Source organism: Lagenorhynchus albirostris, chromosome 19 (assembly GCF_949774975.1).
Source record: "Lagenorhynchus albirostris chromosome 19, mLagAlb1.1, whole genome shotgun sequence".
In the NCBI taxonomy this organism is placed as follows: domain Eukaryota; kingdom Metazoa; phylum Chordata; class Mammalia; order Artiodactyla; family Delphinidae; genus Lagenorhynchus; species Lagenorhynchus albirostris.
Window position 1 is genome coordinate 31,949,399 of NC_083113.1, and position 16,915 is coordinate 31,966,313.

The window sequence follows — 16,915 nt, forward strand, 5'->3', positions numbered from 1 at the left end:
CAAATATCTGGGTACCATGGCCTGGCCAAGTTGACACATAAAATTAATGATCACAAGAATTCAGCTTTACAATTGCTGAGTTAAAAACCTTTTCTAAGTGAAATTTTTGTTAGATATTGCTAAACTGCTCTCTAGAAAGACTACTGTTTTCCCACCTCCCCCTCAGAATATGAGAGTGCTTGTTTTATCACACCCTAATGAACAATAGGTCTCATCTTTGCTAATCTGGAAAGTGGAAAATGATGTATTGTGGAATGAACATTTTTTCATCCTTGTTGGCTATTTGTATTTCTTCTCTTGTGAATTTCCTGTTTATTTTATTTATTTAGTTTTGCTTGGGGTGTGTTTACCCATTTCTTATTTACTTTGTATTAACTCTTATTAACAAGAAATATTAACTCTTTGTCCTATGTATTGCAGTTATTTTTCCCAGTTTATTTTTTTTACCTTTTAACTTGATTGATTGATTGACCAGTTAGTAGTTTTGGCTTATGAATTCTTTTCTTTCTTTTATAGCCAATCTATTTTCTATAGTTTTCCTACTTAAAGATTATGTAAGTAAGGACTATTTTCCTATACAATAAACAGTGTTTACAAAGATGTCCTCGAATCTTCCAAAAATAAATTAAATTGTGCTTATGTACTTTATTCAAGAAGTCAAGACACTTATTATTTCTGGATGGTGGGTCTATAGGTGTTTGTAGTTTTTAGTACTTTACAATTTACTTTACAATTAAAAAGAGCAGTAGTAAGAGAACTGAGTAATAAGTATTAAAAAGATTTCCATCTAGGGCTTCCCTGGTGGCGCAGTGGTTGGGAGTCCGCCTGCCGATGCAGGGGACACGGGTTCGTGCCCCGGTCCGGGAGGATCCCGCGGAGCGGCTGGGACCGTGAGCCATGGCCGCTGAGCCTGTGCGTCCGGAGCCTGTGCGCCACAGCTGGAGAGGTCGCAGCAGTGAGAGGCCCGCGTACCGCAAAAAAAAAAAAAAAAAAAAAGATTTCCATCTAAAATAGTTAAAATAGGTTACAAAAGTTTGGGTGTTTAAAGGCATAAGTCTTGATTCTCTGGGGAATTTGGCCTTTAGAGCCTGGTGGTCCAAGAGAGCCTGGGATTTTGTAGCAGGTTATCGTAGCAGGTTAGTGTGAGAGACCAAAGGCCTGAGTGTATCCTGGGTCTGTGCTCATCCTTGCATGAGCACGCCTAAGCCACAGACACGGTCCTCAGTGGACAGCCCTGGCCTGCCTCTCAGGAGACCATGTGGCTTCTCAGAAATGATGACAGATGACTCTGAGTATCTAAATAAAAAGAGGGATATATGTTATCTCCAGTGTGCCCGTGCAGCATTGTGTTTGAGAGTTTCTGTCTTTTTTCCCTTCTTAGGTAGCAGATGGGGCCAATGCAATTGTGCTGGGGACATTGGGAGACATTTCCTCTCCTCTTGCAATTATTGGTGGAAATTGTGCTCTGCAGGGTTTCGATCATGAAGGAAATGATCTCTTTTGGACGGTATGAAGAACGAAATACTCTCTTTAGTACTCTTAAACGTTTTTACTTTTAATATTCTTTAGGTCTTGTTTGTTTTTTACCACTAACTGTACTGAATAATAGAAACAAAATAGAACAATGTTTATAATTCTGTACGTTTAAAAAAAGGATATGAGGGCTTCCCTGGTGGCGTAGTGGTTGAGAGTCTGCCTGCCGATGCAGGGGACACGGGTTCGTGCCCCGGTCCGGGAAGATCCTACATGCCGCGGAGCGGCTGAGCCCGTGAGCCATGGCCGCTGAGCCTGCGCGTCCGGAGCCTGTGCTCCGCAACGGGAGAGACCACAACAGTGAGAGGGCCACGTACTGCAAAAAAAAAAGAAAAGAAAAAAAGGATATGAGTAATTAGAGTTTTAAATTAGTGGTTTGTATCATCCTCTCCTTCATGTAGCTCCTGTGTTTGGCTTAAGTGAAAAAAGATGGTATAGTAATGATTTTGGTTCTATTTTCAGGTTACTGGAGATAATGTTCATTCCTTGGCCTTGTGTGACTTTGATGGTGATGGGAAGAAAGAGGTATGTGCGGGAGGAGATACTTCACTTGTGTATACTTCTCAGCTGAGTACAGACATTTTCCCATGACGGTGACATTAGTGTTGAGAGAGCTGTTAGCTTCTCACAGGTGATTTTGGTGCTCTGTTGCCTAAATGATGAGCTAACTGGCCTCATTCGTCTTTCTCCTCTCTTTTCAACAATAATTTACTTGTGTTTGTCTAATACAGAGATCAAGACCACGATGTTTCAAAGACACCTGACAGGGAGAGAAGGCAGAACATTTGATGGTATCGCAGTCAAATTCACAGTCTTATAACTTGATTCCAATGCTTTTAAATTGTACCTAGTTCTCAGTTTTAGCCAACTTTTTCAGGAATCTGAAAGTTTTAGAGATTGGCTCTTAGCCTTTTTAAACTATTCTAATGGTTTCTCTAGAAATTAACTTCTTGAGCAGCCCGTGAAGTACTGTGTTGGGCATTGACTTACCCTCCACTTGTCCACGGATACTGGGCTCTGGCTTTTGAAACAAGGCTTCCACCTGCAGGCAGACAGACACCAAACCAAGCACATTTTCAGGTGCCTGGTGAAAGAACTTGTTCTGGGTAGGAGGTGCAGCCCACATGGCAGGATCTATAGTAACCACTTTTTCTTCACTGACTGAATCTTAACCTTCTCAATGGAAGGAACCTTTCTGAGCATCACATTGCTGGGAAGTTGGAACTCCTGGGTGGCTGTAGGAACATACGAAGTATCATGCGATTTTTTTGTTTTAGTTTTGGAAATTTTGCTGTGTTCACTCGCTGAACTAAATATGTATGATTTTTTTCCTTTCAGCTTCTTGTTGGATCTGAGGATTTTGATATCCGAGTTTTTAAAGAAGATGAGATTGTGGCAGAAATGACAGAAACAGAGGTAAGAAGTGTAAGAAGGTATCAGAATTATGATAACCTTGACAGATTAGCATAGTCAAATGTAACATTAAAGGAGAGTGCCGGGACATCTTCTCACAACCCAGACAGTTTTAGGGTAAAAACTGTGGGGATTAAACAGAGTTGTGCAATACAGAGAAAGAAGCATTTTAAATATCATTTATCAAGATATATCTTGAAAAGACTGATTAAGAGAAAAGAGAAAAATTATTGAGCACATAAAGGTATTTCTTTTAATGAGTTAATACATGCTACTGATAATAATAGCAACCATTTATTGTGCACCTGAAATATGCCAGGCACTGAACTTACTCATCCTACAACCACCCTGTTATGAAGGTATTATTAGTTCTCATTTTACAGATGAGGGAACATGTTAAGTTTCCCTGTTAAGTTTCTCTCACAAGCTCATGGCTGTTAAGTGGCATATGGTCAGGATTTGAAGCTTTGTGCCTCCTCCTCCTCATGTGTCTTAAATGGGGTTGAATATTGAATAAAGTGTGTAAATGAGATTTTTATACTTTTTCTCTTAATTCAAATTAAGTACTTCTTAGGCACATTTCTATAGGTAAACTTAGAAATCAGATGTTAGAGAACTTGACTAGTTTCTTTGTGATTAGAATTACTCATGTAATTGAACCTGAGATGTTTCTTAAAGAGTTTTTTTTTTAAAACAGTGAAGATTACTCTCATCCTTTGTAGTTTTGGTATTCTTAGGATATTTATTTGCTGCTGGTTTTTCAGGATTGGGCAAGATGGAAACAGAAAAAAGAATTAGGATATTCTGAATTAAGGAAGGAGAAAGGGATAAAGGAGCAATGGCTGTGACCATTGTAAATGGACAGAAAAAAAAAAAAACAGAAGGAAGTCTTGGAGATCAAAATGATGGGACTGTGCAAAACTGAATCAGGTGGTGCTTGGGAATCTGTGTCAGAAAAGCTTGAGGGCACCAGCCTCAGAACTCACCTTGGCTACTCATCCTCGCTTCTCGCCACTTACAAAGCTGTCTAGGGACGTCAGGCTTCTATTTCCCTGACTACAGAAGGGAGACCACAAAGCAAAACCTGCATATTGATATATAAAAGTGGTATCAATCAGTTTTAACTGGTTTACCTTTATTATAGATTTTTACTTCGACTTACTATTTATGCAGTCTTAGTTATCATGGTTGTAAACTAATAGCTTTGGATGGAGGAAAATGAAGGGGAGAAGTGAGTGCCAAAAGCAACAGTCTGAAGATGTGTGTCCATATGGGGGCGGTTTTGTTTATGTGTATGTGTTTAATGTGTGCTTTTCTAGAGAGAAGATCCTTAGCTTTCATTAGATTCTGGAAGGGGGTTGCCACCACCCTGTTAAAAAAACAACTTGAGAATCACTGGCCTGTAGGTGCTGTGTCCTGCATTACCATTTCCCTTTCATTCAAATTTGTAGTAAATTGGGACTTCCCTGGTGGTGCAGTGGATAAGAATCCGCCTGCCAATGCAGGGGACACGGGTTCGAGCCCTGGTCCAGGAAGATCCTACATGCCGCGGGGCAACTAAGCCCGTGCGCCACAACTGCTGAGCCTGTGCTCTAGAGCCACAAGCCACAACTACTGAGCCCACGTGCCAAAACTACTGAAGCCCGCGTGCCTAGAGTCTGTGCTCCGCAACAAGAGAAGCCGCCACAACGAGAAGCCTGTGCACCGCAACGAAGAGTAGCCCCCGCTCGCCGCAACTAGAGAAAGCCTGTGAGCAGCAACGAGTACCCAACGCAGGCAAAAATAAATGAATAAATTAAAAAAAATTTTTTTGTTTAAAAAAATTTTTGTAGTAAATCTTTTCTCTTTTAGGGAATCATTGAGGTGTTGTTGGATTTCTGTTTATTGTCAATACTAGATGTGAGGGGAGTGCATTCTTTGAAACACCTCTTTCCTAAATCCTGGAAAAGGACAGAAGAACATGAAATAGAGCAAGGGATTTGAGGTGCCTCTTGATCCTCTAGTCCGCAAAAGAAGAAACTAGTGAGCTAATGAAGGACTAAGGGACCGAGGGAAACTGGGGCTAAATTTACGAAAATGTGGACTTCATAAGATTGTGCATTTCAGGGCTGTTTTCCTGTCCTCTTGGTTTGATTTTGCTCCTAGTTCAAATGTCTTTTCACACATCAGCAAAATTATAATTTATTTGGCAGTTGAACAGCACTGCCAAAAGAATGCCTTGAGCTAAATAATTCTGGAGTCCTACCCAGCACTTTGTATTCAGTTAAGTGAAGTGGGTGGTTTTATAGAAAAGCTGTAGGTGTAGAAGAAATTACATAACTATTCTCTGCTTTACACAATTTATTTCTTTATATCTCTTGTATTATTGTCAGAATTAGGAAGTAGATCTGCAGGATCATAGATGTCATTAAACTTTGGTTTTAACTTTTAAGGATAATTTTTTTCAGTATCTAAAATTTTATCCTCTTAAGTATGTTAAATCCTCTAATAATTCTATAAATATTTCAGTATAATATATACATTATATATATTGTTAGATACATACCGAAATCCACGTGCTGGGTTTTTGCTTTTCAAAGGATTATATTTTCTTCTAAAAAATGTCTTTCATCTCTAGCAAACAATAAATTATGTCATAGAAAAGTATACACTTAAAAGATGTTTAATTGTGGATTTTACAAGTCCTTTTAAAATTTAGACTGTAGGGTATCATAAGTTAAGGAAACTGGAATAATTAAAACATTTTGAGTTAGTGTGTATAACATCTATTGTACATATTCCAGATCTTGTGTACGTGGCTTATTCCCTCCTTGATTCCTTAATTTTATTATTTAAAAAATACTAATTTGTTGAAACTTGCTACATATGCTCAGTCTAAAACAGTAAATTTTGTGAGTTTATTTAATTTTGATTATCCAACTCTGAAATAGATGACACGGCTCATAGAGAAGGGGAATGCATTCCCCTCTAATGGTTTGGAAGTGCATTTAAATCTAATTTTAACATACTTATAGCAAGGCATGCAGTTTTTGTTTTTGTTTTTTCTTCGGTATGCGGGGCCTCTCACTGTTGTGGCCTCTCCCGTTGCGGAGCACAGGCTCGGGACACACAGGCTCAGCAGCCATGGCTCACGGGCCCAGCCGCTCCGCGGCATGTGGGATCTTCCCGGACCGGGGCACGAACCCGTGTCCCCAGCATCGGCAGGCGGACTCTCAACCACCGCGCCACCAGGGAAGCCCCCAAGCCATGCAGTTTTATAAAGCCACACTTTGCACTAAATTGAGCCTTAATGAACTGTGTGTTTATCATTATTTTTTGCAGATAATCACCTCTCTTTGTCCCATGTATGGCAGTCGATTTGGTTATGCCCTTTCCAATGGCACAGTTGGAGTTTATGACAAAACAGCCCGATACTGGAGAATTAAAGTTAGTATGATTAAGCCTCTGAGATTCAGGGATTTTATACTTATTGAGAGACTTATGTACTAATTGTTGAAATTCCTTTTCAGTCCAAAAACCATGCCATGAGCATTCATGCTTTTGACCTTAATTCTGATGGAGTGTGTGAACTGATAACCGGTTGGTCCAATGGGAAGGTAAGTTTAAACAGAGTTCAAGTATGATTTAAAGTAATAATTGTCTGAGATACATTGGCTGTATGACTCAGCAGTAACATGAGAATATAAACTTGAGTTCCTTGGCTGTGCTTTCAAATGTAACTTTATAATCTTCCCATGTATTTTTATTCTTGCTCTAGTTATCAACACTGCAGAGTGAGTGAGTGTCCTTTCCGTCTCATAAGCGCTATTTGGGGGAAAATCTCTAGGAAGGTTCTTTCTAAATCTCTTCCTTGAAGGAATGAGAATCAATTTAATCAGGTTGATCCTAAGCATAAGCACATTTAAAAAAAAAGGATTTTTAATAAGCTAATAGTGAACTATGTATAGCTCTTTTCTAGTAAATCTTCAAGTCTGACTAAAAACAGAATTAATGGGAAGAATTATGTTAGCATATTGTTTTCTGAGCTAGAACTTCAAAATAGAATTTTTTTGCTTCTCTCCTTTTTTAACTTCAAATCAGAATTTTCTACAGTCTTTTGGCAAGTCAGGATTATCTTGTTAGCAACTGCTTCAGTAGCTGTCAGATCTCCATGGATACCATTTGCCCTAGCTCTTTCATCTGTCAGTGCCGATTGCCTGGAGGAGATCAGCTAATTCTATCTTTTCTTCTTTGATTTTTCTTTACTTTTGGCCAGTGCCTTGTAACCTTCCTTTGGTGTTGTGTGAAAAACAGATTCTAAAAAACTGTTACGTTGGTTGCTACTTCTCCACTTGGTTTTGTCTTTGGTAGTGGATGTTAAAAATGATAAAAGAAGACCATGTAGTTGCTTATTAAGAAACTTGAAAATCCATAAAGGGGACCCTGTTCTGGAGGAATATAAATTATTATGGTTGATTCGAGAATTAGAAACTACTTGACTTGAGAAGTTATCAAAAGTAACCTTCAGATCTGACTCGACCTAGATGTTTTTCTCGTTAAATGCTTTCAAAATTTTAAGAAATTTCTATTATATAATCTGTTGTAGGGCATAAAAAAGATAAGAAAACTATACAGTTCATTATATAAGTAGAAAAGTTGATATCTGCACTTAACAGAAATAGCATTGAAAGGAAAATATACAGATCCAACAGGTGAATATAGGTACAAAATTACTAAATTAACTGTGACTAGTCAACTGACTTTTTCTTTAGTAGGTCATTTGTTGAGTTGGAGGCTCATCTTCTCTTCCAAGGCAAAACCTTCATGTTGGATAAAGCAAAAGAATAGAAAATCCACAGAAATATAAATTCGTAGTCCTGTTTCTTAGTTAGCAAATGAACCCTCTTGTTTGCTAAATATTGTGGAAATGCAATGCTGAAGGCCATGGAGTAGTGAGAAAGAAGCAAGTTCAGTTCAATCTGAGTTCGAGGGTTCTGTTACTGTGCGAAGAGCTTTGGTTAATACGGGCCATTCATTACCTTACAGGCTTTAGCATCCATAATTTTCAGCCTTAACTGATGTTGTTATTAAGAGCATGGTATTCTTCAGACAAGGGGTAGGAACTAGTAGTAAGCTATGACCTAAATTAGTGTTTTTCATTGCAAAGTTTTGCCCAGAAGGATGTTTATGAAGACAGAAATAGTGGTCACTGAGATGCTTGCCCTATTAGATTTTCTGTAGCTAGGCTTTTATTAATATAATGCATATGTTCTTAGAACAAAGTCATCATTTTAAGTGGTTATCCTTCATTGTCGTTCTGAGATGCTTTTGTTTCTGATGGGTTGGTTATTTGCCTCCCTTGGGAAGAGGAGACTCAGAGGATAGTAGGGCTCTCTGAGGTGTCTCAGTAGTGTATGTGGGAGAGGGACTCTTTTTTTAGAAAATATTTATTTATTTGGCTGCACCAGATCTTAGTTGCAGCATGCGGGCTCTTAGTTGCGGCATGTGGGATCTTAGTTCCCTGACCAGGGATTGAACCCGGGCCCCCTGCATTGAGACCACCAGACCACCAGAGAAGTCCCGGAAGAGGGACTCTTAAACAGGGCTATTACAAAAGGTTATATGGTGGAAGATTGGGCTAGGTTGGCATTTTTCAAACTTTAGCTATAACTATATTGTATATATTTACATATAGTAAAGATAAAATTTGTATATAGAGCTAACATGTCTTGTATGCCTCTATGTGCCAGGCCCTGTTCTGAGTGCTTACCACGTGTTAATTCCTTTAGGCCTCATTACACCTCTGAGGTGTGGATACAGTTATTTTCTTCATGTTCTTATTATTGATCTCCAGATCAATCAGTTTTTGACCTCCAGATGAGGAGGCCAAGCACAGAATGGTTAAGAGACTTGTCCAAGATCCCACAGGCAAAAAAAGCCCCCAGTGGCAAAGCTGGAATTCAGACCCACGCAGTTTGGACTTTTGCACTGTCCTGTATATTCTAAATGTACTGCCTCTCAGGCAACCCACTTCTTCAAAGGAAGTACTATGTGCAGGCCAGTATGTAAAACAGCTTTTACTTAATAAGAAAAAGAAAACAGAGCTGATTGTGGCCCCTTGGCCCTGATGGTCGTAGGTACGTCCTGAGAAGCCACAGGGCCCCATGGAATACTCTTGAAAACTTCTAGACCATAGCTGACTTTAAAGCTGATTCAACTTTAAAATTTTGTGTTATTTTTAAAAAACTGTAGCATAAGCTATTTTTCAAGTTCTTGTTTTATTTTTAGGTCGATGCTCGAAGTGACCGAACTGGGGAGGTCATCTTTAAGGACAACTTTTCTTCTGCAGTTGCTGGTGTGGTGGAGGGAGATTACCGGATGGATGGCCACATACAGTTAATCTGCTGCTCGGTGGATGGGGAAAGTAAATCGGGACAGGAAAAATCCTTGAAAAGTCAGATTTTGATTTGGGTCCGAATACCGGGAAATTCCACTATAAAGTGTTTGTGTTGATATCCTTTCATCCTAATAAATTCACCTAAGTTGGGGAAATGAAAACTTAGCTTTTAAGAACAGGTAATTGATGACTTAAAAGTAGACCTGGCTGTACCTGGGCTTATCCCTCAGTCTGGTGAGTGTTGTTTCCTCTTGTCAGTCCGGGGCTACCTGCCAGACACAGCTGAGATGAGAGGGAACCTCATGGACACCAGCGTAGAGCAGGACCTGATCCGAGAGCTGAGTCAGAAAAAGCAGAACCTGTTGCTGGAGCTCCGTAACTATGAGGACAATGCCAAGGTAGGTCCTAATGTGGAGGGCCCATGGGAGTCTGAGAAGTTGAGAATGACCAGGAGGATTGGCAGCTGTGAAAGAAGAGTTTCAGCGTCTGCCACGGTGTGGGCTCCCCCTCCCCGCTGGTGGAAGCCCAGATGGTTTACCTTTTTGCTAGTGTCCGAATGAAGAGGGTGTGTATCCTTTAACCTAGAAATTCCACTGCTGGGCAGCTAAACTATGGAAATATTTGCATGAGTGTTCAGAGACATTTACTGCAGCACTATTTGTAGCAGGGAACAGTTGGAAGCAACTTAACTTTTGATCAGTAGTAGGGACTGTGGGCTGGGGAATATTAAGCAGCCCAAAAGAATGAAGTATATATATGGGGACTGATATGGAAGGGTATCTGTGGTATTACTGAATGAAAGGAAGCGAGAACAATATGTATAGAGTAACTTATCTTTTTCAACAACAAATAACATAAAAATTGACAACTGCAGAAGCTCTGTGTGTGCGTGCGTGTGTGTATATGTACATGTATGTACCAAACTGGCTGGAGGATGAGCTGGGGAGTAGGATTTTAATTTGTCCCATGATGCATAACTGTATTTGAATTTGCTATACTAAGTGAATTTCTTTAGTTACTAAAAGAAATGCAGACAAATGTAAAAGACACGCTGGGGGACACTGGACCCTAACCACAGGAAGGGATGAGAGTATTTTCCTTCGGGGGAAAAAGCCAGGTTAGAGTGAGAGCACTAATGAGGTGAGTCCTCTGAAGTCTAAAGAATCAGGTGAATAAGATGATGGGGGATCTGTCATCTGAAGCTAAATAGCCATGTTATTTAAAATTAACATGAGTTCACTGTTCCGGTGACTGAGCTGGAAGTGGGTGGGGCGTTTTGCAGGCCGAACTGAGCAGTCCACTGAATGAGGCTGATGGGCATCGGGGCATCATCCCGGCCAACACCAAGCTCCACACTGCCCTCTCCGTCAATCTGGGGAGCGAGGCGCAGGCTGCCCATGCAGAGTTGTGCATTTCCACTTCTAACGGTAAGTCGTTACTTGGAGCTGGTGTGTTGGCACCTGTGCCATTTTGGAGTGGTTCTTGGACTGCTGTCTTCTCTCTTCCCTGCAGACACCATCATCCGAGCAGTATTGATTTTTGCAGAGGGAATTTTTCTAGGTGAAAGCCACGTGGTGCATCCCAGCATTCACAACCTTTCCAGCTCCATCCGCATCCCAATTACACCTCCCAAAGATGTCCCTGTGGATCTGCACTTGAAAACCTTCGTGGGCTACAGGAGCAGGTGACCCTTTGCAAGTCACAGTTCATTTCCAGAGAGCAGTTAGAGAGCAAAATGTGTAGATTTCCCATTATGTCATGGATTCTGTGGGGCCGGAGAAGCCGTTTAATGGTTCTTCCCACCCAGGCAAGGTTTCCTGTGACCTCTTATTTCTCTAATTTGAAATCTTTCAAAAAAAATAACGAGTATATAAGTTTAAGATGCTTATTTCTGGTTTTAGTCAGATGATCTCATATTCACAAAAGTTCCAAAAATACATTTAAAGGATGATTTAGTTTTGGCCACTAAGACTACAAGGTTAGGTTGCACCTTTACATGAGAGTCATATGTAACCTCAGCTAGTGAAAGAAAACCACTAGATTTTTGGAAGATAAAAACCTTTTCACGTTCCTTTTAGAGTGTTTTAAACCCTTGGTGCCGGCATGCATTGGGTTGGCCAAAAAGTTCGTTCGGGGTTTTCCGTAACATCTTACGGAATGAACTTTTTGGCCACAGACTCACGATGTTACTAAACCCCAAACACCATTACATATGGGACTTTAACCCTCAAGTCTTTTTTGGGCAGGGGGAGTTTCTTTATTGAAACCCTTAAATGTCAGCTTGATGACCTGGTAGTGACGTTACATTTATTTTCTGGGCCTTGCCCTTTGAAATAAATTCTACATAAACAGTTCTCTTGTGTTCCGTTGGTTGGCCACAGCACCCAGTTTCATGTGTTTGAGTTGACAAGACAACTCCCCCGTTTCTCCATGTATGTGCTGACCAGCCCGGACTCTGCCAGTGAGCCGCTCAGTTATGTCAACTTTATCATCACAGAACGGGCACAGAGGGTGAGTATCTGGCTTTTCTCTTTCAACACTTTTGCACTTTAGAATCCTTTGGATGTTTTTTTTGTAGAAAGGGGGAAATTACATCAATGTGTTATTTGGTAGCAGTAAATATGACATGAAAGGGTTATGTAGCCTGGAGTTGGATTGTTTATAACCTGTACCAAAAATGTTGCTAAAATATCTTCACCCATTTTGAAAAATTATTCAAAAACATTTATTTTTGATAATCAATTCAGAAATATTTATTTCGAATAATTTATTAGTAATAATTAATAATTATTAATAATTTATTACCTAAGCAATCCTTAGTCACAGGTGAATTCTTCCCAGTTTTCAATTCCTCTCTTTCTTATAGTCTTAGTGTGGTTGGATCTAGTGTTCCAAGAGGAGCGTGCATCAGAATGGAAAGAGAGTGGGGACTTGGAAACGGGAACATTTTTGGGGTTCAAGTGCTACCTTAACTAGTAAATTCTTAGCGATCTTATGGAATTCCCCTCAACAGTCTGAGCCCCAGTTTTCTTATCTGTAGGTGAGGATAGTCTTACTTCACAAGGGGGTCTCTGAGGATTACATAATTGGTATAATAGCATTTTGTAAAGTTTAAAGGGCTAATACCTGTGGATTTTAACATTGGCTGGACTTTGGAATTCTCAGGGAGGCTTTTAGTCATGTAGATTCTCAGGCCCCTTCCTGGCCTGTGAAACAGGAAACTCTACAGGTGGCCCCTTCCAAAAGGCCTCACAGGTGGATCTTATGTGGAACGTGTGTTGCAAACCACTGTAAAGTATTATTATTTATATTAAAATTAATTATTTACTTATAGTGTGGATGTATCTCTGTGTTTGTGCTGTATGTGTGCAAACTTCATTTAAATTTTTTAAAGAGTGGAATGGAATGATTTTAAGCAGGATATAGCCACAGAAGAGCTATCATGTAAACAGAATTACCCTCATACCTGAATCATTTCCACATTGCATATAAGATTATGTCTAAGTAGAAAATGCTATAAAATTACGCATGCTGTGGGACCAGACATAATTATGAACGTTACTTAAGAATATGCATGGGGTGGGGGGAAAAGGAGTGTGAATAGTGTTTTCTTGGTGGGGGTGAAGTATAATTCTTTGTTTTTTGTTTGTTTGTTTTGTTTTGTTTTTCCAAGGAGTAAAACTAGAAAGCAGGATAACTCTTAATAATGACTGTACTTTCAAAGTGGAAATTCATTTCATCCTGTTCATCTTGAAGGTTTTTATGTGGCTCAACCAGAACTTTCTGTTACCAGAGGACACTAACATTCAGAATGTTCCATTTCAAGTGTGTTTCACATCCTTACGGAATGGTGGCCAGCTGTGTATAAAAATAAAACTTAGTGGAGAGGTAATTTTTACTGTCACGGGCACAGATTTCTCACTTAACATTTAACGTTCAGTGTAAAGTGAGGCAGGTGAAACCAATCTGAAGGTCATAAAACCACGTGTTTCAGCCTAGTCTGTTAGTGTTATCATCTCTGACACGGGCGTATAATCTAGAACAGTGGTTTTCTGCCTCTCTCCCCCCTTCCCTTCACCCATTCCTTGCCTTATTTGGGACGGTTAGGAATACAGAGGAGGACAAAACATTTTCCCTCTCTGAATGACCTTGTTGTTCAGTTTATAAGGCAAGAGGATTGATTTTTTTTTGCCTGCTGCTAGAAATAATTAATGTGGTTTGTAATTTCCTTGAGGGCTAGACCTTATCTTTATTTATCACCACATATACATTTATGTTCAATAAATGTGCTAGATATGGGGAATTTCAGGTAGTTCCAGCCAAGTTTGTCTTTAATGTCCAAGGATGCTAACTTGTCTTTTTTTCTCTGGATAGATCACTATAAATACTGATGATATTGATTTGGCTGGTGATATCATCCAGTCGATGGCATCATTTTTTGCTATTGAGGACCTTCAGGTAGAAGCCGATTTCCCTGTCTATTTCGAGGAATTACGAAAGGTGCTAGTTAAGGTGAGGGCACCTGGTGGGTGCATTTGAGAGAACATTGTGGTCTAATAATGTTTGAAATATTTCTTTTAAATTAGTGGTACTACAAATGTACATATGTTACATGATAGTCATGTTTTAAAGAACTTTTGAAAATTCTTAAAATAAAAATTTAGCTAGTATTGGAGAGTTCATGAGTTAAAAAGATACCTTTTATAAAAGTGAGTGGTTAGCTCTTGCACCCTGCTTTCTGTTTGGTTTGGAGGGACACTTTAAAAACAATAAATGAACATTTTCCTTTGCTAGCCTTTCATCTTATCTGTTGTATCTACTTTGCTTTTTGGTTTAGTGCTTTCCAAGAACCCAAAATCAAAAAAGAAAAGGATTGTGATTTGTCCCCACTTATAACAACATCCCTACCCCAGTTCTCTAAAATGTTAATATTTGTGTTGCTTGGGCTCATGCTGCTAAGATGTGGGTAAGATTCACATCGAATGTCATTTTGAGTGTTGGGGGCAGCACAGGAGGAGATGAAACCCGGGAGATAGTTAAGATGGGGCAAGTGAACGGCAGAAAGAAAAGGGCGGGGCTCCCCTGGTGGCACAGTGGTTAAGAATTCGCCTGCCAGTGCAGGGGACATGGGTTCGAGCCCTGGCCGGGAAGATCCCACATGCCGCGGAGCAACTAAGCCCGTGCACCACAACTGCTGAGCCTGTGCTCTAGAGCCGCAAGCCACAACTACTGAGCCCATGTGCCACAACTACTGAAGATTGCCCGCTTAGAGCCCGTGCTCCACAGCAAGAGAAGCCACCACAATGAGAAGCCCATGCACCGCAGCGAGGAGTGGCCTCCGCTCGCCACAACTAGAGAAAGCCTGCGTACAGCAATGAAGACCCAACACAGCCAAAAATAAAATTAATTAATTAAATAAAAGAAATAAAAGGGCCTCGGTATATAATACATAGCGTCTTTTCAATTTATCTAGCTTTCAAGACGCTTGTGAGGCTTTTTTTTTTTTTTTGGCCGTATGTGGGCCTCTCACTGTTGTGGCCTCTCCCATTGTGGAGCACAGCCTCTGGACACGCAGGCTCAGCGGCCATGGCTCACGGGCCCAGCCGCTCCACGGCATGTGGGATCTTCCCAGACCGGGGCACGAACCCGTGTCCCCTGCATCAGCAGGTGGACTCTCAACCACTGCACCACCAGGGAAGCCCTGTGAGGTTTTTTGTTTTTTTTTTTGGCCACCATGCGGCATGCGGGATCTTAGTTCCCTGATCAGGGCTCAAACCTATGGCTCCTGCAGTGGAAGCTCAGAGTCTTAGCCACTGGACTGCCAGGGAAGTCCCTGTGAGGTCTTTCTAATTCCTGGCTGTTCATGGTCTCCAGGTGGATGAATATCACTCAGTGCATCAGAAGCTCAGTGCTGACATGGCTGATAATTCTAATCTGATCCGAAGTTTGCTGGTTCGAGCTGAGGATGCTCGTCTGATGAGGGACATGTGAGTATTTACCATGGCTAGGACAGGTACGTGGTTGAAAGCATCAGCGATATGGAGTAACATCTCTCAGATGCTACTAGTAGGAGTGTAAATAGGTACAGAGACTTTGGAAGGTAACTTGGCATCATCAGTAAAGTTGAAAATGTGCACACCCTATGACCCAGCAATTCTCCTGGTTTATAACCTCGAGAAACTTGTGCATATAAACCAGGATATTAGTTCAAGAATGTTCATAAAGGCGTCGTTCATACGAACCCCAAAGTGGAAACAATCCATACTAATATAACTGATAAATTATGATATATCTGTACAGTGGAATACTACATGCAATGAGAATGCACGTATCTGGATGACATGTAACAACATGGACAAATCTTACAAACATAATGGAGATTGAAACAAGTAAGACTCAAAAGAATATGTACAAAATGCTTTCATTTATTTAGTTTGGAAACAGACAAAACTAAGCTATATCATTTGGGAAGCATGCATAGATGATAAAAATATAAAGAAATACAGGGAAGAGATTATCATTTAAGATAGTATATTCTCCTTGGGGAGGAGGGGACTCTATTCAGAGAGAACACATTGGGAAGCTTCTTGAATGTTGGCAATGTCCTATTTCTTGACCTAGTTAACAAGCATTTGTTTTGTGAGTTTTTCTGAATGTGTATTAAAATTATTTATTTATTTATATATTTTTAAATTTTTTTAAACTTTTGGCTGCATCAGGTCTTAATTGCGGCACGCAGGATCTTCGTTGAAGCATGCGGGATCTTTCGTTGTAGCACTCGGGCTTCTCTCTAGTTGTGGTGCGTGGGCTCCAGAGCACGTGGGCTCTGTAGTTTGCAGCATGCGGGCTCTCTAGTTGAGACGCGCGGGTTCAGTAGTTGTGGTGTGCGGGCTTAGTTGCCCCGTGGCATGTGGCATCTTAGTTACCTGACCAGGGATCAAACCTATGTCCCCTACATTGGAAGGCAGATTCTTTACCACTGGATCACTGGGGAAGTCCCTGAATATGTATTATATTTTAGAATAAAAAGTTAAAAACAGGGGCTTCCCTGGTGGCGCAGTGGTTGAGAGTCCGCCTGCCGATGCAGGGGACACGGGTTCGTGCCCCGGTCCGGGAGGATCACACATGCCACGGAGCGGCTGGGACCGTGAGCCATGGCCGCTGAGCCTGCGCGTCCGGAGCCTGTGTTCCACAATGGGAGAGGCCACAACAGTGAGAGGCCTGCGTACCGCAAAAAAAAAAAAAAAAAAAAAAAAAAGTTAAAAGCAAATTTGTGCACGTCTGGCTTCTTGCTAAGATGCAAAATTTATCTCGGCAATAAAATGTACCGAGGTGGATTCAGTAAAATAGTTCACCAATGATAGGTGGAGTTTATGTGTGCATTTTAGAGGCAAGAGTTCGCCTAAGGTGCTGCTTGTTTTTTCTGAAAGGCCTGAATCATTAGCAGCTAGTTAAAATGGTCTTGCTCAGAAGTAAGTGATTTCTGAAAGTTATATTGTTGAAGATTTCAAACACAAAAGTAGATTGAATTATATAATGATTTCCTCTATAGCAGCTACTTAGCTTCAGTAGTCATCAGCTAAGGGCTCATCT

The 16,915-nt window shown here is 40.6% G+C and overlaps 1 protein-coding gene across 5 annotated transcripts in view; it reads left to right on the forward strand.

Moving 5' to 3' along the window:
- The window catches only part of BBS2 (Bardet-Biedl syndrome 2), a 31,803-nt gene that overhangs the window by 8,604 nt on the left and 6,284 nt on the right, over positions 1-16,915 (forward strand). The window contains exons 3-15 of one of the 5 annotated variants that reach the window (XM_060132160.1): positions 1,386-1,507; positions 1,996-2,058; positions 2,872-2,949; positions 6,268-6,372; positions 6,456-6,542; positions 9,214-9,349; positions 9,581-9,720; positions 10,605-10,749; positions 10,835-11,006; positions 11,770-11,833; positions 13,079-13,210; positions 13,697-13,834; positions 15,197-15,309. In XM_060132160.1, coding sequence (XP_059988143.1) covers positions 1,386-1,507; positions 1,996-2,058; positions 2,872-2,949; positions 6,268-6,372; positions 6,456-6,542; positions 9,214-9,349; positions 9,581-9,720; positions 10,605-10,749; positions 10,835-11,006; positions 11,770-11,833; positions 13,079-13,210; positions 13,697-13,834; positions 15,197-15,309 — 1,495 coding nt within the window. Of the gene's footprint in view, positions 1-1,385; positions 1,508-1,995; positions 2,059-2,871; positions 2,950-6,267; positions 6,373-6,455; positions 6,543-9,213; positions 9,350-9,580; positions 9,721-10,604; positions 10,750-10,834; positions 11,007-11,703; positions 11,834-13,078; positions 13,211-13,696; positions 13,835-15,196; positions 15,310-16,915 lie in introns of all 5 variants that reach the window. The other 4 variants (XM_060132159.1, XM_060132163.1, XM_060132162.1 and 1 more) reach the window with 4 other exon arrangements.